This window comes from Helianthus annuus, chromosome 17, assembly GCF_002127325.2.
Source record: "Helianthus annuus cultivar XRQ/B chromosome 17, HanXRQr2.0-SUNRISE, whole genome shotgun sequence".
NCBI lineage: Eukaryota > Viridiplantae > Streptophyta > Magnoliopsida > Asterales > Asteraceae > Helianthus > Helianthus annuus.
The window spans coordinates 50,419,593-50,444,464 of NC_035449.2; the positions used below are offsets into that span (position 1 = coordinate 50,419,593).

The 24,872-nt window shown below is 37.9% G+C and overlaps 1 protein-coding gene across 1 annotated transcript; it reads right to left on the reverse strand.

The window, feature by feature from the left end:
- Nucleotides 1-14,621: 14,621 nt before the first annotated feature.
- LOC110925714 (putative glucuronosyltransferase PGSIP8) lies at nucleotides 14,622-17,047 on the reverse strand. Its single transcript, XM_022169582.2, has 5 exons — nucleotides 16,705-17,047; nucleotides 15,848-16,103; nucleotides 15,540-15,741; nucleotides 15,285-15,432; nucleotides 14,622-15,180 (listed from the first exon to the last, which is right to left on the reverse strand). Exons 1-5 carry the CDS (start codon nucleotides 16,995-16,997, stop codon nucleotides 14,637-14,639), a joined length of 1,443 nt encoding a protein of 480 aa, XP_022025274.1. The 5' UTR covers nucleotides 16,998-17,047; the 3' UTR covers nucleotides 14,622-14,636.
- Between the last annotated feature and the right edge of the window lie 7,825 nt (nucleotides 17,048-24,872).

The window sequence follows — 24,872 nt, forward strand, 5'->3', positions numbered from 1 at the left end:
AGGTGGTGCCGGTGGAGAACTACATTCACCAAGAACCAAGAAATTAACAATCTATATAACAAAATAAACAAAAAGTTCAACATAAAACTAACCAATTTAAAGTAGAAATGAAGAAATTCGCAGATTTTGGAGAGAACCGTGAGAGGGAGCTGTAGGTCCCTTTCGGAGGAGGATGACGAACCTAAACCTTGTTATACTAACCCACTAGCAAGTGCGGAATCCAAGCTAGCAAGCAAACCGGGATGAAGCAAGTATAAACACAACACAAGGGTTCACCGATTAACACCAATGTATTAATACGTATGAAGGTTTCGGTTACAAGCACAATGTTTACAAATCTAACTTGCAAACTCTCAAAGTGTGTGTGTGTGTTTTTTTTTTTTTGGACAGAATGCTCTCAAGCTCTCTCGAAAGTCTCTGTGTGAATCTGTCTAAGTGTCTGTCTAACACATACACTGCATGGGTATTTATACCCAGCCCATGATGTCCAGTCCGAAGGATCCGATAGATGGTCCGAAGGATCATCTATCGATGATAAGTCAATCGAAGGATCAGCATAGACTTCGAAGGATGATCTATCGATCATCCATCGAAGGTTCATCTTTCGATTACCTCGAAGGATGAACATTATCCTTCGAGAGCTATCCTTCAAGCTATCCTTCGATCTATCCTTCATCATAGACAAACATCTTTCAACATACAAACTGTTGTCCAAGTCAAACCAGGAGGACGGTTGACTTGGTCAACTTACAAGACTGACAAGGACATCATTTACATCGTGACCGAATACAGATCAATAGATTCCTTTTCGGGAGCGATTCATCTGTACACAAGTGCACCAACAAACTCCCCCTTGGCTGTAGCTTTGTCTTTATCTTCTATAGTTGTAGACTCGTCTCGAACTTCGACGGTCTTTGGTCTTCGAGTTCCCAAAACTCTGATGTCCTATCAAGTCTTTATAGTCGGAGGATCTTCAAAGTCTTCACGTCTTGAAAGCAGAGAGTGTATCAACAAACTACCCGTATCATGTAGGAAGTGTGTTAACAAACTCCCCCTTGGCATAAGCTCCCCCTTGAGTTATGCTCGTGAATGACTTGGTCTTTATGAAGTGAGATCCTTGTGGTGTTGATGATGGCCAGCGGCAACTCGATCATCTTCATCTTTTGAGCGCCTTCTCGTCGTGTCTTCATTCCAAAGCTTGTCATCGACCATGTTCTCCTAGCCTTTAGAATCTGCACATGCAAGAAATCTAAACGCGTAATGAGAACACTGCTTGGAATATAGTTAGCATAAACAAATGACACACGAATGACCATGTCACAATCAAACACCGTCCGACAGTTTGAAAGTTTAATAAATTTGTCAATTTTAGTTTAACTTTCAAAACTTGCAAATTTTGACCGTTTATGAAGATTTAGTCAGTTCGGTTTTCAGTCAGGTTTCAGGTAACGAAGACTTGTGCTCCAACATCGTACGATCGAAAATAAAGTAGAAATAAAATCTTTTTGGCTTTTACAAAGTTTATATTAAAACACGCCTAAAATCTTTTTGGTTTTTTTTTTTTTTTTTGAAATTAAAAGACAACAATTTAAAATCCTTTGAGTGTTATCAAACGACATCACCGCTAATGTCGTGCTGATATGCACCAAACGACGAAACTGTATAAAAGAAAACAATAAAAGTTAAGCAGTAAATAAATATATACAGACATTCTTTTTGCGAGTTTCGAGGGTAAGAGAATCATATCAGTGTACGGTCATGCCAACACACTCTTGTTGTTCAGTTAGTTAACATTAAGATAAGCATCCTATAACAATTATCGGTATTGTTGTCCACTTAAGCTCAACTTATCAGATGTAATCATGGCAAGAGGATACGTTAAGGTATGATTTATACTTACCGACCGGTGTTCATCCACATCACGACACATTCCCGTATCAAGGTATGCACGAGGGTTCATCTTACCGGTGAGTATACCGATTATCATCTGTTTGACCGTATATTGATGTGAGATTCTCACTTATTTTGATTTGAAAACAAGCCCTATGTGATATAATCACTTATTGATGAGGAACTTGATTTTCATATGCATGAGGGCACAGGTGCAAGTCCGTGAATAGGTCAGTACTTCCGTACAGCAGAGAGACGAACTTGACACCCGGATAAATGTGATATTTTATCACTTATTTGATATGGACATGTGATTGTTTATCACTTATTGAGGTCGAATGCAGTATGTAATATGTACACGTATGTATAGTATCATGGAAGATCTAGACTTGCGTCCCCGTTATTTTTCGGTAAAAGATACAACCATGATACCCAGATGATAAGCAGCATAAAGACCGAATATCTCAGAACCTCGGCAATCTATCAAACGAAATTTCGGTACTAAGACCATATGCCAATGAATGGTTCCCACCTGGTCTTCAGTCGATTAAGATTTATATCACCCTGCACACTTTAAAATGATTGTGAGCCTACCGATACATCTTATATAGAGCTGCTTATCGTTTTTCATTTAAGGTTTAAAGAGGTTTGGATAGACCACTGATGTACTATCATTTTCTCTTTTGCTCGCCAGGAAACTCATTTTTGTTTTTCTATTGTTTTTGTGTTTTTGAAAATTTTCGATGTTTTTGGATTTTCCGATTTTTGGATTTACTCCCCCTAAAATCAATAAACTAAGAGAAATTTAAAACACACAAAGATATTTACAAAAATGATTTTCCGATGTTGGTTTCACTCTTGCTTGACCTTAATGCCGTTTACCAATAATAAAAAGTCAAATCTTGATTTGTCAAATGCTTTGGTAAATAAGTCGGCACGTTGGTCATCGGTGTGGACCTTAACAACATCGATTAGCCTTTTCTCAAAGCAATCACGTATGAAGTGATATTTGATTTCGATGTGTTTGGTCTTCGAATGCTGCACAGGATTTCTAGTGATATCTAAAGCAGCAGAATTATCAACGTAAATAGGAGTAGTTAGGAATTCAAAACCGTAGTCCCGCATTTGTTGTTGGATCCAAAGGACTTGGGAGCAACAACTAGAGGCCGCAATGTATTCAGCTTCGCATGTTGATGTAGCGACACACGTCTGCTTCTTGCACTGCCATGTGACTAGGCGATTTCCTAAAAACTGACATCCAGCCGTTGTGGATTTACCGTCGATTTTGCATCCGCCAAAATCAGAATCACTGAAAGCTACCAATTCAAAGTTATTATCCCTAGGGTACCACAGACCGGTGTCAGGGTACGCCTTCAAATAACGAAAAATCCTTTTTACAGCTGCAAGATGTGAGGCCTTCGGGTTAACTTGATATCTGGCAAGCAGGCACGTTGGGTACATTATGTCTGGCCTTGATGCTGTGAGGTACATAAGAGATCCGATCATTGCGCGATAGTTTGAGGGGCTAACAGCTTCTCCCTTCAAGTCAGGAGTAATTCCGTGATTTGTTGGCAATGGGGTACCAATGGGCGTTGCATCAGACATCTGGAACCGGCTCAAGATGTCACCAACATATTTAGTCTGATGGATGAATATCCCAGACTCTGTTTGTTGTACTTGTAGGCCCAAGAAGAAGGTCATTTCTCCCATAGCACTCATCTCGAATTTATCCTGCATAATGCGCTCGAATTCCCTACACAAGACATCATTAGTAGAACCAAAAATAATATCATCAACGTATACCTGTACCAGAAGAAGATCTCCATCTTGTTCTTTGATGAAAAGAGTACAGTCGATAAGACCTCTACGAAAACCGTTCTCCAGCAGATAGTGAGATAAGGTTGCATACCAAGCTCGTGGTGCTTGATGAAGACCATAGAGAGCTTTGTTGAGCAACCAAACCCGATCGGGATGGATAGGATCTTCAAAACCTGGAGGCTGTTCGACGTACACCTCTTCTTCAACCACACCATGTAAAAATGCACTTTTCACGTCCATCTGATAAACCTTGAATCCTTTAAAAGACGCATAGGCTAGAAAGATTCGAATTGCTTCGAGACGTGCCACTGGTGCATAGACTTCGTTGTAGTCGATCCCTTCAATCTGACGAAAACCTTGAACGACTAAACGTGCTTTGTTTCGGATAACAACTCCGCGGTCATCCTTTTTGCATTTGAAAACCCAACGGGTACCAATCTTCTTGTATCCAGCAGGTTTCTCTACGAGTTTCCAGACACCCAGCTTCTGGAATTGTTGCAGTTCTTCCTGCATTGCTTCAACCCAAGCATTATCTTTCAAGGCTTCTTTCCACGTTCTTGGTTCTTCCTGTGAGACATAACACGCGAAAGACCAATCGTTTTGTTGCCCGGATTCTCGAATAGTTGTATACAAGCCTGCATTGTTGTTGTTTCGCAACATGTTTCTTGTTTGAACGCCACTTTGCACATTTCCAATGATGTTTTGTTGAGGATGGGTATTATGAATCCTTGTTTCTGGATTATCTGGAACTGGAACATTTATACCCAGGTTGTTAAGATTAAGATCAACAACCAAATCAAGGCCCGGAATTGACGAAGAGGATGATGCAGTAGCCTCAGCTGTTCTATGGGCATCCACTGGAGGAGTACCTTCTGAAGTACCATGAACTGCTGTTGTTGGGGCTTCTTGATCTGCATCTAGAAATTCATCATCCTCTGAAGATTCGTTCAATTCATTTGCATCATGAAAATCCTCATTGTTGAGATTATTATTGTTCACCGAAGAAGATGGTTCTTGATTAACAAGAATTGGACGAACCACCGGTGAAACTGTTGCATTGTCACTCTCGAAAAACATCCTAGCCGCAGCATTTTCTTCAACGGCTTCAACATTGATCGAATTAAAGAAGTCATCGTACTCAAACATCCAAGGTTGACCCGGATTTTTGACTGGCAAAGTGTGCCGTTGTACTCTGACCTCAGACCATTCCTCGACCCTTTTAGTCTCTAGATTCCAGACTCGTAAGTTAGGGGTGGCATACCCAAGAAAGTAGCCGTCAATTGCTTTTGCCCCAAACTTTCCATTAGGATCGATGATTGTGCATGGAGCTCCAAACGGTTCTAGATAAGACAAATCTGGTTTCCGTTTTTGAAGAAGCTCAAAGCAGGTCTTGTTGTGTCTTTTGACTGTAAGGACTCTGTTCAATGTATAACATGCAGAGGCCACAGCTTCAGTCCAGAATGGAATGGGCAACTGTGACTCTACCAACATTGTCCTAGCAGTCTCGATCAATGTGCGGTTCTTACGTTCAGCGACACCATTCTGTTGAGGAGTATAAGCTGCACTAAACTCATGAAGAATACCCTTTGAAGTGCAGAACTCCGCCATGGAATGATTTTTAAATTCAGTACCATTGTCGCTACGTATCCGCCTAACCTTCAACTTATACAAATTCTCAATCTGAATGATCAAGTTTTTGATAATGCCAAAGGTTTCACTCTTGTGTGCCATGAACGCTACCCAAGAAAATCTTGAATAATCATCCGTAATCACGAGGCAGTATTGATCACCCCGAATACTCTTGTGCTTGACAGGACCGAACAAATCCATGTGCAAACGTTCAAGAGGAACTGCCACCGTGTTGATTTTCTTTGTAGGGTGCTTTTTCTTCGTTTGCTTTCCCTTCTGGCACGAAACACAGACGTCTTGAAGATGGAAATTTTTGAGGGGAACACCATTCACCAATTCATTTGAAACCAAATGATTCATTTTGCGTAAGTGAATGTGACCCATTCGTCTGTGCCAAGAGATAGTGTCTTTTTCTGTGGCTTTTGAAACGAAACAAGTTGCTTGTGCAGACGTAGTAATAGCTTGGCTCATGTCAAGGACGTACAAATCATTTATCCTTGGAGCCGACAAGAGAATCCATTCTTTTGGAATTTTGAAGCCGGGCTTCAGCACATAACATCCATTAGCATCAAAGTGTACTGAGAACTGCTTGTCACAGATTTGAGAAACACTAAGAAGATTGTGATCAAGTTGTTGCACAAAGTTGATCTTGTCAAAGCTGACAATCCCGTTGGATATCATTCCTTCACCCGTTATATATCCACCTTTATCTCCAGCAAAAGCAACATAACCTCCTCTAATAGATTTAACGTCGTAGAGAAGCTTCATGTCGCCTGTCATGTGCCTGGATGCCCCACTATCAACAATCCAATGACTACTGACAGTTCCTCCTGGAACACCCTGCACATGAACTCAAATTATTAGTTGGAGATGGGGACCCAAGCCATTGTGGTCTTGGGTCTTCCATTTTCATCAATAACAATAACTTCTTGTCTTTGATGATTGGTGAATTGTGATGGTCCCACTGATTTAACAACCGTTTTTGGTTTCCAAGTCTGTTTGGTTTCACCAGTGTTTTTCTTTAAAATTTTAACTTCTTGATTATTTGAAGTTTTAGAATTGTCTGGTTTTACAACAACAGATTGTTTTTGAACCACATCGGTTTTAATCGCTTTTTCAATCTTTTTGACCTGTTGGCGTTTCTGTTTCTTTTCCCTTTCTTTTACAAGGCGGGGATCTTGTTTTGCAGAAACAGATTGTCTACGGTCAGTTTTGTCACGGGGATCATCAACCTTTTCTTTTGGCTTATGAAGATATGGGCAATTTCGAATTATATGCCCAATGGTTCCACACTCAAAACATGACCTTCGTTCAACAAACCCCGAAGAATCATGTGATCGTTTGACCGATGATGTTGAATTTTGTGATCCCGAGGTACTAGGCTGTGAACTGTTTTGTTCATTTCTTTTCAAAACAGTAGCTTTCTTGACAAAATCTAAGTTAGATTTATTTTCAAATGTTTCAATTTTGTCCGTTCCCGTTGATTTCACAAAGTTTACATTCTTGTTTTTCTTCTGATTCGGCTTCTTTTGAGTTTGAGCCGGTGATTTACCTTTGGGCTTGGTGTGATTTTGCTGTTTTGGCACGGTTGGTAATTTCTTGTTGCCAAATTGTTTTCGAATTTCAGCCTTTGGAATAGGAGGACACTGTGTAACTGTAACACGTGGTCCTGTCTTTCCTAAAAACTTACTTGTCGAATTTTCAAAGACTTTACAGATTAAGGATTGATTAACATTCTTAATGGGAAAATCTTTGTCTGAGTAAATTTTATCATCACCAACTAGAGTGTACAGCAAATTCACACTCTCCGGCTCTTCTGCAGATGAGGACTCAGTTGCAACAGTCTTAGCGGGTTCTGCAGGGGGATCACATAGAATGTGATTTTCGAGAGGTATGTCCTCATTTTTGGCTACCGCATCAGACTTTGCTGGGACAGTATCATCAGATTCATCATCAGAAGAATCAGCATCCTCAATCACAACTGGAGGATCTTGATTTTGTTCAGCACTTACAAATGTATCTGCTGACACATCTGAATCTGAGGATACTTCCTTTTGGTATCCGAGTCCTGCAGCAAACTCTTTCACATCTAGAGGCACAGATGGTTCAAAGAACACTCTGTCCTCCTCATCCGGCATGGCATCATAATTGTGTCTAACTGGTGGTGGACATTTCTTGTAGCCAATGCATGTGACATCTCTCTTTTCCTTCTGAACATCAATGATGTGATCTAACACATAGCTAGAGCTCAAATAACTGTCTAGCTTGAGTTGGATCGCATCACTTTCGGTTTTCACACAAGCCATCTCTTTTTGCATAATCTCAAGGCGAGATATATACAAATTAATATCAGTTTGTTTTCTTGAAACCATTTTAGTCAGTTCAGTTTTATCTTTCTTTAATGTCTCAATTACTGACTTAAATTCTTTTTCATGGTTTTCATAAAACATGTTGGCTTCTGTGCATTTAGAGAGATCCACAGTCAATTTCTGATTGTGGATGAATGTCACATCATATTTCTCTTGAAAAGCCTCATGCTTGCTTTGCAAGTCACACCACTCAGCACCCAAGGAACTATGTTTGTCTTGCAAGTCAAACAAACTAGCTTGTAAAGCATCATGTTTGGCTTGCAACTCAGACATGTTTCCTTCTAAGTCAGCACACCTAGCACGCAAACTATCACATTCATCACAGTTAATAGCAGTGGGTTCATCGACACATACCTGACTTGATGAACCGTCGACATTAGCCATAAAGGCTGAATGGAGAGAAGACGAAGTATAAGCAGCTTGATCCACCAAAATAGATCTTCTTTGAATTTCTGCTGCCGCTTCCTCCAAAAGCTCATCAAAGTCAGCATCATCCGAAACATTAGATGTCTCACCCACATGATCATCACCAGAATTGGATGATTCTTCATCAACACTTCTGCTGTACCCAGAAGAGTCTTCATCTTCAGACGATTCACCACCACTGGCAGAAGATTCTCTACCACTGGTGTGAACTAACTCCTTCACAATCTGAGCAAAACATGCTGTTCCATCGGGAGCATCACCACCCAACTGGATTGACCAGTCACAACCTTCATCCACCTGAACTGCAAGTGCCCGGTTGGTTTGGTTGTTGACAGGCACCAATGTACGCTCATTGTTTCTGTTCTGCTGGTTGCCTTGGTTTCTGAAGGGGTTTTGATTCCCGTGTTGAGCTGGCTTTGTGCACTCCCTTTTAAAGTGACCCCGTTCACCACAGTTGAAGCACTTAACAGCTTGTTTATCGAACCCATACTTGGTGTCTCTCTTACTTTCCAAGCTGGTTCTTCCAGTACTCTCCATCCAATCCTTTGCTCTTCTCACAGCACTTGCAAAGGCCCACTTGATATCCATCAAGTCCATCTCTTCTTTATCAATCTGCCGGTAGTCTTCTTGTGTCAGATTAATATTGCCAATCTGACCTTCTATCAACCCACAGTACGCGCTCACTACAGTGTTAAGCAGCTCCATGTGTTCCTTAGCTACTTCTACACTGACTTTAGAAAAGCTTGAAGTGTCGAGCTGTACAGTACTTGGCTTTGATTGTTGACCAGCAGATGATGTTCCTCCATAACATGCACGTTGTGTTTGAGCAGGAGGAGGAGGAGGAGGTGGCTGTATTGGATTTCCATACATGTCTGTGGTAGGAGGTGGCTTTACAGGAACTTGCACCGGATTACCATACATATCCGTGCTTGTGACAAACGCCGTTTGTAAAGGAGCATGTGGACCTGTTCTTGCAGACGAAGTATTGGAAGTTCCACAATACATTTCAGGATTTTGTGGCAATGGAACTCTCTTCGCCTTTAATGTTTCCTCCTGATCCTTGTTTTCCAGAAGCTGCACGAAGTCGTTGATATTTGTAGTTTTCAACACTCCGTTATACTTCAGGATTTCCAAGAAACTACTCCATTGGGGAGGCAAAGCATCAGCAAACTTTTTCACCACTTCTGCTTGAGTTGTCGTCACACCAAAATTATTCAGCTCAGTAAGCAAATGATAAAACCGACTTGTCATGTCTCCCAAAGACTCCTTATCTAAACATGTGAAACAGTCGAATTCTTTCTTGAGCAGATCATGACGCAATTGACGTGTTGCTTCATTCCCTACTCCTCTGGTTTTCAAACCGTCCCACAGCTTCTTTGTAGTCTTGAAGCTGACAAACTGATGATAGATGTCTTTGCTTAACGCCTGAGTGAGAATGGCGTAGGCTTTCTTTTCCAGATCATATATTTTCTTTTGATCTTCTGGAAGATCGGCAAAACTAGCAGTTGTTGAAGCGGCGACTTCGATAGCTTGATCAAAATCTGTGGTGAAACGTATCCACAGCTCTGTATTCTGGCCCAGAACATATGTACGGAATCTGTCAGCCCAACCCGGATACTCATTTAAATGCATCAGCTTCGGAGGTCGATTCAAACTTCCTATTTCACTTTCGCTCAGTAAGATACTTTGGATACTAGGAGTTTGATTCGAGACTAACGCCCACTGATTTCCCTGAGAAGATGTCGATACCGGAGACTCGGCCCATGAAGGCGATAGACTTGTAGACGTGTATTTTCCACTGTCTGGCGCCGTTGTACCCCACCATGAGGGAGTGACACCTGAACTTGTATATTTACCACTGTCGGGGGCCGGATTCCACCAATTCGGATTCATGATTGATAAGCAAAATAAATGCTAAGTAAGAATTCCGAAAGATCACACAGTCGAAGGATCCTGGTCGAAAGATCTGAAATCACAGAAACTAGTTAACAATAAGCTGACCACAATCGAAAGATCAACTATTGTTCGAAGGATCAACAGTACTCGAAAGATTACTGTTGAATCTCGAACAATAATTTCGAAAGATTCAAGAACTCGAAGGATTCCCTTTTGAAAGATCCTTATCTTTCGAGTTAAATCCCTATCTTTCGGACACTTATCTTTCGAATAGATTCCTTTATCGAAAGATATGTTTCAGACTTCGAAGGATGGGTCGAAGGATAATAATCTTTCGAGCCTTCCTTGATCGAAAGATAGTCGAAAGATGATCTTTCGATGTCGAAAGATATCTTTCGAGACCTTCTGACACAACTGACGCTGATATGACAGGTTGGTGAAAAGGTGATGGGTAGGTAAGTCAACTTTCGGCAGAAAGGATGTGCAGGCTGTACCTTTCCCACCAACTTTGAAAAATTTCCCAAAATGGATAACCTTATCCCCAAACCAGTCACCGGAATCCTTAACCGGAAATATGGCCGGAAAACACAAAGACACTTAAAAACAACTTTTTAAGTTACCCAACCCAACCTTGAACACTCCCGAAGGTTTAGAATCCGTTTTCCAGTTTAAATATGCAAGAAAAACCACCAAAACGAGTGCTAAACCAAGTGTCCAAACACACCAAACACTTGAACAAACCCGGTTTTAAGCAAGGTAAAGAGCCAAGCTCTGATACCACTTGTAGGTCCCTTTCGGAGGAGGATGACGAACCTAAACCTTGTTATACTAACCCACTAGCAAGTGCGGAATCCAAGCTAGCAAGCAAACCGGGATGAAGCAAGTATAAACACAACACAAGGGTTCACCGATTAACACCAATGTATTAATACGTATGAAGGTTTCGGTTACAAGCACAATGTTTACAAATCTAACTTGCAAACTCTCAAAGTGTGTGTGTGTGTTTTTTTTTTTTTTTTTGGACAGAATGCTCTCAAGCTCTCTCGAAAGTCTCTGTGTGAATCTGTCTAAGTGTCTGTCTAACACATACACTGCATGGGTATTTATACCCAGCCCATGATGTCCAGTCCGAAGGATCCGATAGATGGTCCGAAGGATCATCTATCGATGACAAGTCAATCGAAGGATCAGCATAGACTTCGAAGGATGATCTATCGATCATCCATCGAAGGTTCATCTTTCGATTACCTCGAAGGATGAACATTATCCTTCGAGAGCTATCCTTCAAGCTATCCTTCGATCTATCCTTCGTCATAGACAAACATCTTTCAACATACAAACTGTTGTCCAAGTCAAACCAGGAGGACGGTTGACTTGGTCAACTTACAAGACTGACAAGGACATCATTTACATCGTGACCGAATACAGACAAAGTACAGACACAAGTGCACCAACAGGAGCTGAAAAGATTTGGGGGAAAGTAGGTGGAGGGAAGAAATGGCGCTGCTCTGTGAATTTTATTCGTCGGCCCAATAGAGGCGACAGAATGTCGCCGCTATTGATGATGTGTGTCGCCGCTATTAATCTGGGCAAACCCCAACCGTTGGATGATGATAAGAATCGTGTGGCTAGGGTTTAACATGGGACACCGGGTGCGGATTGGACCAATAGCGGCGACATATTGTGTGTCGCCGCTAATAACGTCGCCGCTATTAATCCTTTTTCTTGTAGTGTTTAAGTATATCAACTGGTATTTAGCATCTTACAAGTCACTATATACTACAAAAATAAGAACATTAATTGGTATCTATAATAAGATCCGTAATCTTGTTGTTCTAAATTATAATATGATATATGTCAATATATGATAGTGGTCCAATTTTATAGTCAATATCGTAAGCATTTCAAAATTCATTATACTTTAGAAAGTATGGTGTTTAATAAAATTCTTTTGTATATACTTCACCTAATAGTACATCTTTACATTGTTTCACTAAGGTCACAAGCTAAAAAATCACTCATTTTTAAAATTAAGTTTTTTTGAAAGATAAACTTTATTAAACCAACAAACAACAGCACAGACAACCACTCTCCAAAAGAGAGAAGCACTGTAGCCAAACAAAACAGAAAAAAAAAAAAAAACACAGAAGCACAACAGCTGTACAAAACTGAATTATGGTCTCATATATGTAAGTCCGTGGGGTATGGGACGGGAGTTTTGGCATGGGTTGGGGTAAAACGCCCAAGTCACCACCCCGGGTGGGCTTGAGTTTGGGGCGTGGCCCTTGGGGCTTGGGTTTCAAGCCGGGCGTGGGGCGGGGGAGCAAGGTGACATGGCGGTTGCTGAGTGGCCCATTCAAAGTAGCCGTTGGGCTAGCCGTTGGGGGCTAGTTTTTTTTTTTAAAAAAAAAAAAGCTTTTTTCCTTTATATATACTTACTACATTTAACATTTTTCTCACACAATATCAAACACATAAAACACAATATTACCATGAGTTCTTCAAGTTATAGTGAATCGTCATCATCATCTGACGATGGTGCGGAAATATTTCTACAAACGATCGCGGCTGTGGTGAAAGCTATCGTGAAAGACGAAGACGATGAGGAAGAGACTCAACAACCTAAACGGAGGAGGAGGTACATCGCTCGTGAACGGCACACCGCTAACGATTTGTTGGTAAGCGATTACTTCTCAGCAGAACCTAAGTATGATGAAAAAATGTTTAGGCGTCGTTTTCGTATGAGTAAAAACTTATTTTTAAGAATATCTAGAGATCTTGAGGAGAAATATGATTATTTCAAACAAAAACCCGATGTAACCGGGCAATTAGGATTTAGTACGTGGCAAAAGGTCACGGCCGCACTTAGGCAGTTAGCGTACGGCAATAGTTCGGACATTATGGATGACTATTTAAAAATGTCTGCACGTGTAGCTAGAGAAACTCTTCACAACTTTTGTTCGTCTATTCTAGAACTTTATAAGAAAAGATATTTGAGAAAGCCCTCCTTCAGTGACATGCAACAAATATCGGAACATCACGCTGATTATCATGGGCTACCCGGGATGATAGGTAGTTTAGATTGTATGAAATGGCCCTGGGAACTTTGTCCTACCCAATGGCAAGGTGCTCACACTAGTGGATTTCACCCCGTTCCAGCCATCATGCTTGAAGCGGTTGCGTCCCAAGATCTTTGGATATGGCATGCGTTCTTCGGTATGCCAGGTTCACATAATGATATTACCATCATACACCACTCGCCTCTTTTCAATGATCGGGTAAATGGTATAGGACACTACCTAGTTGATGGGATTTACCCAGAGTGGGGGGTTTTTGTAAAATCGTTCACAAAACACGGTACCACAGATCCAAAGAGATTAAAGTTTAACAGGGTCCAGATGGCTGCACGTAAAGACGTCGAGCGAGCATTCGGTGTTTTGAAGAAAAGGTGGCGAATATTGGGAATTCCTTGTCGACTATGGGACAAGGATCAGATTGGAAACGTGATGTACACATGTATCATTCTTCACAACATGATTTTGGAGGATGAAGGTAAAACGGTCGTTACCTACTATGATGACGATGACCCCCAACCAGGTAACGGAACAGACGAAGATAAAGCGGCAAATGAATTTTTAATAACGTCAAGGGATATACATCAGAACCTTCGAGCTGATTTGGTGGAACACGTTTCAACGATTCCTGGGTTCGAAAGCGACGAAGACGACAAAGAATGACTGTCTTTTATTTTGATAATTATTATGTATGTTTATGTATTTTTTTTAAAAAAATATGTATGTTTATTTTTTGTATAATTATAAATATAAATATATATTAAAATTAATTGTTGAGATGGCATAGCCACCCGCCCAACCCAAGCCCAACCCACGCCCTGCCATACCCCGCGGACACGTAACCACCCCGTGGGTTGGCTCCCTTTACACGTGTCACCAAATGCCCAACCCAAGCCCCAACCCAAGCCCCACCATACCTCACGGCCTAACCATGAGTTTTGCTGTTTCATTATTGTACTTAGCTTGTATATGTGACTTTCCTTAGCCCTTTGCTATGGAAGTCTTTATAATATTGATCCTGTTGACCGTTTAAAATATAAACAAATAGATAAAAACCTTATTTACTACAACGTTGGTTCTACTAGGCTATATGCCCTTTGGTGTATATGTAATCTTTTTGTATTGTTTTAAGTTTATTAAAAACAACTAAATGTTTTTTATTTAAATAACCTTGCTCATTTACAACTATATTGTTTAACAAACATACATTCAGTCATACTGTTTAAGTATTTTCTTACAAGCTAATATTTATGCTACATGTTTAAGCCAATCATTCTTCTGTTGTAATTTTGCTATAATATGCAAAGATAGAATTTGTTAATCGGTGACAAATTTCGTAGGCCAATAGCTAAATAAGCTCATTGGTCAATAACTTAACAACCCTTTCAACTCAACCTTTCGATTCAGTCACTTCTGTTTAAAAATATGTTCACATTTCATCAAAATTCTGCATACATTAACAATCCCTATTCATCTAAAAAAAGCATGATCATAAATCCATTCATTTTCTACAGATATATTTATAATTTTTATGTCAATATAACTTATTAAAACCATTAGACTGAGTTGAATCGGTGAGTCGGCTGGGCAGAAAACCTTCCCTCTCAAGTGAAATATGAAGAGATGATCTAATTTTCCCCATTGAAATCCATAGAACCGGTGAAACACAAAACGCATATGCGAAAACCGATAAAGCCCTCACAACACCATCTGTATACCATGGGCAAGCCATGACTAAAAGGACTCCTATGATCCCCAACCAAGGGGTCAAAACCGGTAGTAACGGGAGAAGAAAAACATTTATGGTGATACATGAGAGAGCAAAGGACCCTAATAAGTACATGGTCCACCCTAAAATCGGATGGATTGTATGAGGGACTAGCATGAATGGGAGCATATATGATATGATGATGGATAATATGGCTATAGCTTTAAGGCTTGTTTGGATTATGGTTAAATTCTTGTCTGCACCGCGATAGCATAACTTTGTTAGAGTTGGACGAGCCAAGCGCGTGACCGCTATAATGCATAAGTAAATTATAGTTTGGATTAGCACGAAAGGCATCTCTGAATCGTACCTGTCACGAATAAAAAATGTTGAACCGAAACAGTACTAATTATGTTGAATATAACATGAATAACAAATACTATAATATTGTTAAAAATAATGTACATGCTATACCCTATAGTTTCACGCCGTTGTTCATGCCATTGGATGCCTAGCGGTAAAACGGGCCACGACCACCAATACCAAGGCTTTAACCATGATGCACCAGGAAATGTGATCACACTGTTTGGTCCACATGGTACACTCCACCTTAATCTTAGATCTTCAACACATTCAAAATTCAAAAAACAACAAATTTTATTGTTCTTTTGTGTCAAAAGAAGCATAGCTGTAGTACTACAAAGGTACAAGCATGTTTGAATGACTTACAATAATAAGAAGCATCCATTTGGTAACCCAAAGGAAGTCTGAATGTACCATCAAGTTTGGTTCCATCAGAGGGTGGATGAAACATGGGCTGATCAAGAAGATCAGGAAAGTAACCTCCAATAAAACCTTGATCAGCTCCATCTGGATTATCTCTCCTATTATCTAAATCGCGTAACATATCCTTATACACCTTCGACGATGGCTGCAAATAATGTCAAATTAAAACCATTACTCAAGACAAACTCAGCTTCAGATCATACTTCATTTAATGGAAGAAAAAAATGCAGCTTGCAGATAGACATATATACCTCCAATACAAAGAGGCCTGTATGGAAAACGCAAGGGTTAATAAAGACTGCACAAAATTGGCCACATTGAAACAGTTCATCGGTCTTTTGAAGAAAAAGATTATCAGCATCAAGCATGACGACCCTTTCGTATTCTACTAAGCTCCACGCGTACAATTTGTTTAGCGTTAATTTAAATCTATCATGGCTAGTATCACTTATGTATGGGTTGTTTAGATTCTCAACTCGCACAACCTTCGCACCATCTTCCTCTTCCCTGTTACATCATATCATTCAGAACCATCCCAACCCATTAAGACACAATACGACGCACTAATTCTCGAGAAAATGAAAAAAATAATCATTGACCAAATAAAATTATCAAAATAGACATTAGCCGGGAAATTTGTGGGCTAAGCTGGAAATTTGTGGACATAACAAGCCGGCTTAGTCAGCGTTTTGTCTATTTTGATACCTTTGTTTCGTCAATGCTTATTTTTGTAATTTTCCCAATTCTCGTAATAACCCATTAAGACTTGTTATGACCCGTTAAGACACGCTTAAGAAACGCCCTATAAAGAACATATATAACACATTACAACTAAAAATGACCAATTAAACTATTTTGTAGCAGCTAGTCACTATACAAGTATAGAAACAAATAATACTATATAGCAATATCATTATAATTTATATACATATCGTAGATTCAATGCCAAGCATCACAATTTCACAAACCATAATGTCAAACTTGTGATTTAAAAAAAATATATACACATGTGCCTAAACAAGCTGCTAACCTACGCCAGCCAGCGAGCGTACCGTAGCAAAGCAACAAAACTTTTCATTTTTTTCAAATAAAAATGAAGTAAACGTACATCGTATGCATCCAACGAGCAGGAACATCAACAGAAGCAATCACAACAAGATCCGCATCGACTCGAAGCTTCGATAAAGATCGTAACATAACTCTAATCGCAATGTAAAACTCGTAATCTCTTGGTGTCCCCATATACATCATCGTCGCGTATGCGTTTTTGTGACTGACGTCAGCCCTAACTCCATTCAAATCCAAACAGATTATCGACAACAGCCAGAACAAAGACTTAAAAGATTTCCGTGACACCATTTTTTGTCGTAGGTTACAACGTTTGATTGACCGATCGTGCATTTAGCAGCAGATAATCCGTCGGTGAGGTGACCGGCAGTTGCCGGTAGCTAGGGTTTGTGGATGGATGAAAAGAGGAAGAGTAAGCCTGTGTGAAACGTTGGAGAGGAGGTGGATGGTTGGAGAGCTAAATAAGGCCGGGAATATTGATTTTAAATATTAAGATTTGTTATACAATATATATACACACACAATTTTAGAGTAAACTGCGAAAATGGTTACTAAGGTTTAGTCACTTTTATCACTTTAATCCAAAACTCAAATCTTTTAAATCTGGGTCCATGTGGTTTTAATTTTGTTGTCCATTTTCATCCAAAATCAAAATCTGATCAAGTTTTTCAGTTAACATCCAACTTTTCTGTCTTTTTCTTCCTGTTTAATGATGGACAAAATGGTCTTTTAACGTTTTATTACAACAAATTAAAAAAATCTGACTATTTTGCTCTTCATTAAAAGAGAGGAAAATGACAAAAAAACTGAAGGTTAATTGAAAAATCTGAACAGATTTTGCTTTTGGATGAAAATGACAATAAAATTGAAACCATAGGGACCCAGATTCAAAAGGTTTGAATTTTAGACTAAAGTGACAAAATTGACCAAACCTCAGGGACCATGTTGGTAGTTTAATCTACAATTTTATTATTGTGATGTATGTATATATGTATACGCAAACGATATGAATTGAATTACTTTTTTAAGATTAGATTTCTTTTTCATTTTTGTATCATAGTCAGATGTGGTAATAATTTAGGTAAGAACAATCCGTCTAATGTTTTACTTTTCCTTGGCTCATAAATAGTGAGTCTCGGTATAGAATTAATAATATAATAATGTTTGCTAATTATAGTATAAAACGATGTTTTCCATTGATCTTTGATTCTATGATAAAGTTTTGAGAGTTTCATTTTATATTTTCTATTTATCAGAAGTCAACTGTTAATTGATACTAGCTGGAACATCCATTTTGTGGACTATACGTGTATTCTTTTATTCTTCTCTGCGTTGTTGTTTACAAACTGATATAAATTTTATCTTAAAATTGATTATATAATGTCTCATAGATAAGCATAAAAAAATCTTACTAATAAATGCGATTTTAAATGCATCTCTTATATATATTTTTTATTTTGTATGATTCTGTTACTTTATTAGTTTTAGCCCCATCTTAATATGGGTGGATAAAGTCTACTGTGATTATTAAAATTAATTAAATGATGATCGGTTACAAATAACCGAATAATATTGTCATTTTTTTAACGGCCAACGAATAATATATAAGTTCGGCCACTTAGGTAAACCTATTGGTGAAAACTCATGCTCTGCGAACACAAACAGCATTGGTGACCAAACCTGCCTACCGTTTCATGGGAAACCACTGCTCAAAGGCCCATTATAGTAAAACCCCTAACCTACTTGAAAAATATCGTACCAAGTGAGACTCCAATCCATGACCTCCACATTGAAAAGCCATGGAATGTTTCCTCCCAAACCAATTAATCTACGACTCATTGACATAACTATTGTCATTTAAATGTTAGGGGGGAGTCTTTATTACTATATTATGAACTACCCTTTGTTATATGTTTTTTTTTCTTGTAAAGTTTACCCTAACTATTTGATTAAGACCATCACAATAAGCAACTTCAAAAACATCAAAAAAACATGTATAGTCAATTGTCACTTTAGAAAAACACTTATACTAGAAACACACTTAGAGCATTTTGTCGCACCCCAACCGATGGCGAAACATCGAGTCGAGACGTAATAGATTACTCAAAGACAATATAACACTAAATTTGCGATAATAAATTAAAATCTAAAATTTCATTTCATTTCACTAAATCAAGCATTACATTGTTCATTAAAATGGAAAGTACGACAAGTGAAATTTCAAAACTAACAATATTAAAATGCATAAATTAAAACTAGGTGAGTATCTAATCCACCCTATGTCTTTTCTTGCGAATCATCATCAAATATTTTCTGTAACATGTATAAAATACCCGTCAACACAAATTATGTCGGTGAGCATACTAGTTTGTCTACATAGCATAAGTACGAATAAAATCTTAGATCCACATGTTAATTGTATGCTAAGTCATATAATCATGCTAACATGCAATATTAAATATCAACCCAAAGTTTCCACTAACATAACCTTATCACCGAAGTGAATAAGAACATAAATATTGAATACTTAACAATCACCCAAGAAACGGGGCATTGTGCTAATCCTATAGCGTTATACATGTTAAGGAATACTTTTTAAAGTTAATGATAGGTAGCATGCATAAGATTTGTCCTAGTATGTATAAGTAGCATAACAAGTATGCATGTTTAAGGATTGAGTGTTTACATAAGATTGATTGTATGTGTGATTGTAAATTTAATACAGATACATGTTGCAACTTGCAACCCTAATAGTGTTTAAAGCGTAAAATAGGTCAAGTATGAAATAAAGGTTTGCGAAGATTTCCACAAAATGCAAGTCAAAGGTTTTGAAGGATGGAGTCATCAAAGTTTACCCTAAAATGGTAAACAAAAGTGTGTGAGTATGAGGATTTTAGGATTGGAATATAAATGGAAAACTTATAATTTTGAAAATACATAAAACATATCTTGCCTAGATACTTATTTGGACACTATTTTTAGTTTGTGTTTTTCATGAGTGTCACACTCATTAGAAGTCCAAAATAAGGAGTCTAAAGCAAATATAATTTCTACCTTAACACATAACATTCAACCATGTTTTCAGTTGATATTATGGTTCGGTTATTATATATGTATATGTATATTATTAGGTATATTATAGACATGTATTTGTCATGTATTAAAGGTAGCGGTAATCCACAAACCTCAAGATTTTCACCATTGCACAAAATCACCACATGGTTGATTCGAATGATCATGAATACAATTATGAAGAACATAACTAAACTATCTATTTGCTAAGTAACCAAGTGAGGTATCACCTAGACGAGTACTTCCAATATTGCCATATTGGAGGCGTGGTGTAGGTTTACTCACTTTATGACTTGGAGATTACCTATAGACTTACAAGAACTTAAAAAGGCATATGAACCTTAAAGTTTCTGGAACAAAACCTTAACACAAGCCCATCAACATGGAAGTTTGTTGGTGACTTGGTTTGGTGCAATTATGTTCCAAAAACAAAGTAAAGATGAACATGTTTATAAAGTTTAAAAAAAATCCTCACCTGGATCTCAAAATGATGGTATACCAACTTTGTTTACCTTGGTAAATATATGGTAATACTCCTAGAGGTTATCAAAGGAAGGAGAAAAAGAAAAGCAAGAAGAAAAGTGTAAGAAGAAATATCAAAATTCACTATTTTGGTTCTTGAACTTTCTACCCAAAGTGGAAGAATTGGAAAATTAGAGAGTGTTTGAGAGTGATTTAGAAAGTGGTGAAAATGTTTAAAAGATGTTAGGGGTTCGTATTTATAAGTGGGATAAGTGGTGGAGTTTTAAATGAGTTGGTTGGGAGTTAGGATGAGAGAAATTTCATTTTTGGTCCTTTTGGTTGTTTTGTTGGTTATTTGGTGCTCAAAACACATAGTTAAGAATGCTTTTGGGTGTTTTAAGTGTATGCAAGCAGGTGTAATAATAAATCATGTATGAATAATATTTCAGATAAAATATGATCTTAATGTATGGCTCGGTTTTGAATTAAAACGCGTATTCGCGAAACATTTACGCATTATGCAAGTATAATTAAACAAAGATGATACAAAATATAGTTTCTATTATGATTAATTCTTGAATTACAAAGGATTGAACATAAAAAACGAATTAAAATTAAAATGGAAAAAGCTTGAAAAATACAGAACGTTACACATTTACATCCCTTCCACCAAATTCTGAGAGGTTGTTCTTATACTATAAACAGGGTTGTTCATGAGCCGAGCCGAGCTAGGCAAGCTCGGGCTTGGCTCGATTATAAACCGAGCTGGCTCGGCGTGAATTTGAAACCGAGCTGAAAATCTAAGCTCGGGCTCGGCTTGGTTTTAAACCGAGCTGGCTCGGCTCGGCTTGGTTTGGCTCGGTTTTCAAATTAAAAATTAATACATAGCTCTCAAAATTTAATATTCTAAAATATTATTCAATACTTCAAAAGAACATATTTAAAATAAGTTCAACCTAATACATTACAAGCCAAAATCACGTTCAACAACGCAAAAGAAGTTTTATATTTCAAGTAAATACAATATTTGTTCATTAGCACGGCAATCAACCTTTAAATATGTCATAGATATCAAACTACAAGCCTAAATACATGTAATATTAATCACTTTTTTGTAATATATTATATGTATATAAAAATAAAATATATTATAAGTAAAATAATTCGAGCTAAGCCGAGCCGAGCTACCAAGCGAGCCAAACCGAGCCAATTTGGCTCGTCATGAGCCGAGCCGAGCTAGGCTCACTTTCTAACCGAGCCATATCGAGCGAGCTTTTTCCGAGCTAACTCCGAGCAAGCTCCGAGCTTTTTCTACAACCCTAATTATAAAAAGTAGTTGGAAGTGGTTGTGAGTGGAGGAGAGAGAAAAATGTTACTGTTCATCTGTAAATTTGAGGGGACACTTGTCACACCCCAATCGATAGCAAAAACATCGGAGTCAGACGAAAACGAGATTGGTCAAGACTTCATAAAGTGTTAATGTGACAGTATTTAAATAAACCAAGTTTCTTTCATTTCTAATCAAAAGTATAACATTGGAAAGGAAATTACAACAACTTGTCCATAACATAAACATACGAAAAGGAAATACAAAACATAGTTTTAGGTACATTTCTAATCCACCTTAAGTAGATTTCTTCGAATATCATCAACTCTCTGCAACATGTATTAAAATAAAATCAACAAAGTTGGCCAGTATACAAGTTTGATTATATAGCATACGTATAAAAGTTTGTCTCAAATCCAAAATGATATTTTGTATACTAATTTACATTACGAGGTCAACTTCGTTTGATTGAGCTTAGACCTTGCAGCACACCATAATACTGTGCAGCATACATACATTCATCAGCACACCATAATACCGTGTAACATGCATACATTCATTGGCACACCATGATACCGTGCAACATGCATATATTCATTTGAATCATTTGAGTTGGTTTGTTTATTGTTTGAGGTTGTGTTATTAATTTGGTTATATGACATACAAACATATTTACTGGTTAACGCACCTTTTCACAATAAATCAAACCTAAACATATTATTTTTCCAATAACAATAAGGTTCACTCACCAACCTTTGTTGACCCAAAAACTATTTTTACACATGATACAGGTGATCAGGTATGAAGAGGAGTTTGGACATAGGATGGGCCTTTATTAACAAGAATGGATAATGTAGCTTAGTGGTTATGATCAATGTCTCATGTGTAATTGTTTATTTGAAATTATTTGTTATGTGATTCAGTTTAGATTAATGAATATTTAAAACACGTAATAGCAAGTCATAAGCTCTCAAGTCAACCCAATCATGCCCCGACCATCTATTCCGCTGTGGGTCGGGGTGCGACATTACATATAAAACGTATTTTAATTATTATACATAAAACGTGATAATCGAGCATAGTTGCTAATTGTGTGTGTGTGTGTATATTTATAATATAAATGAATGGGCATAACCTAAGTTGGTAATAGTATATAACTTTTCTAACCGACGCGACCTTTAATCAGAAGGGTATAACCTAAGTTGGTGATTTTATATAACTTTTCTAACCGATGCGACTTTTAAACGAAAGGGCATAACCCCAGTTGCTAATTGTAACTTTTCTAACTGTCGCCACTTTTTAAACGAAAGGGTAAGTTGACAATTGTATATGTATAATTTATTTTATTTGAGTAGGGCACCTCTGTATCCCACTATGTTTTAAGGGCCCCCTATTTCTTTGTGTAATGCAATTTAGGTTAAAATAAAATAAAATATACAAGCATAGAGATGTATTGAGCAACATAAAGATTTGAGAGGGTTCACTGGAGATTGAGACGAAAATCGGTTTTGTATTCGAAAATGATATTGAGTTTAGGTTGTGTGATTTATATTTATCACAAACTTTGATTTTCATCAATTATAAAAAGGTATGATCTTTTCTTTGTTTTTCATCATGTCGCATTTTATTGTAAAGCTTATATGGAAAACATGGACAAAGAATGTGGATAATTGGATTAACATAAAAAAAACCTATTGAGATTACATTGTTGTTTACATAGTTTAAATTATCAAGATTTCTGAAAGTCAAGTGGTAGAGTCAATCACATGTGTCCATCTATATATCAAGATTTCTGAAAGTGTTGTGTCATAAAAGTCGTATAACTTGCAATGTTCATGCCGTACGGCATCCATGGTGTTGCAAGTGGTGATGTTGGTTTAGTTGTATACGCTCCACCAACGTAGATCGCGGTTGGAAATGAGTCGTCGATGTCGTGGTTGTACCCATGTCACACCCCGATATTTCCACGTATAACCGGTGGGCCCGGTGGGGAGTATCGTGACGTAGTTGATATCATCATAGTCAAGCAACACAAATTTAAATGCACAGCGGAAGCAAAAGATAATTATATTACAATCCGATATAAAGTAATATCCAAGTATTACAAACGGAATGTAAAGGATTGTTGATGCACTTTTTGTGTCTGTCACTAGTCTTGTATGTAATGTCGTATTTTGTGCGGTCTTTATTTGATTATCGAGTCTGTATTCGTAGTCGACCAAGTCGGGTATCCTCCTATCCGCTTGTGTCCGACGTAGTTTGTCTCTTGTTATATGTATTTGTCGTAAAACAATGCATGTCGCATCTAGGGGTAATTCTGTCATGTTTTTATATAGTCTGTGCCATCTGTTTGTGCATAACAGTTTGCAGAAACAGTTTAACCACTTGCAGACCTTGGCGAAACAGGTCTGTTTCGTCAAAGAGATGTCGACGAAACAGACTTGTTGACTTTGGTTGTGATTCGTCAAGGTGGTCGACGAATCAGATGTGATTCGTTGACTGTTGGGCTTGTTTCTGGGCTATCTTCAGTTTCGTCGGCCCAAGTTCAGTTTCGTCAAGCAGATAAGCCCATCTGCTATAAATAGGCACAGAATGTTCACAGAATGGCCAGAGATGAGAGTTTACCCTTTGTGATTGTAAGAACTGTGTTTGTATCAGTTTCCACATCTCATCCAATTAATCAAACGATTGTGTTTCTTTGGTTAACCTTGTGTTTGTCTTGTTCTATGTTTGATTGGCTAAGTTAAGTGGATTCCGCACACTTAACTTTGTTTGCTATAAACAAGGATTCGGTAGTGAAAATCGATCCTCCGATTTAGGGACCTACAAGTGGTATCAGAGCATTGGCTCTTATCCTTGTTTAAAATCAAACATAGTTCGGTTTGGTTGTCTTGTATTTGTGTTGTTTTGCTCAAAAAAAAGGTGTTCTTAAGAACTTCATATTTTCTGGAAAAAGGAGCCAGAAATAGTGTAGTTGTTGCCTGTTTGTTAAGAGTTTTGACAAAAACCATGCTAGTTTAAGTACACACACATGAACGGTTGGTTTTGGTAGAAAGTCTTAAACAAAAATTAATTTTCGGATAATATAAAATTCACCAGTTGAGTATTGTTCTTCATAACTTCATAAGAAGTTCATATTGTTCTTGGTAAAAGCATGTGTTTAATCTAAAAGATAAGGTTATTTTTATTTGAAAAGTGTTTGACCTACTCTTTTATCCACCATACTTCTAAGTTGGTGAATAGCAGGTGTGAAAAATCGTGTGAATTGACAGCTTGGGTATAAACTTTTCACCAACTTTTACCAACCTCTGACAATCTCTTTTTGACGAAACAGAATTAGAATTCAA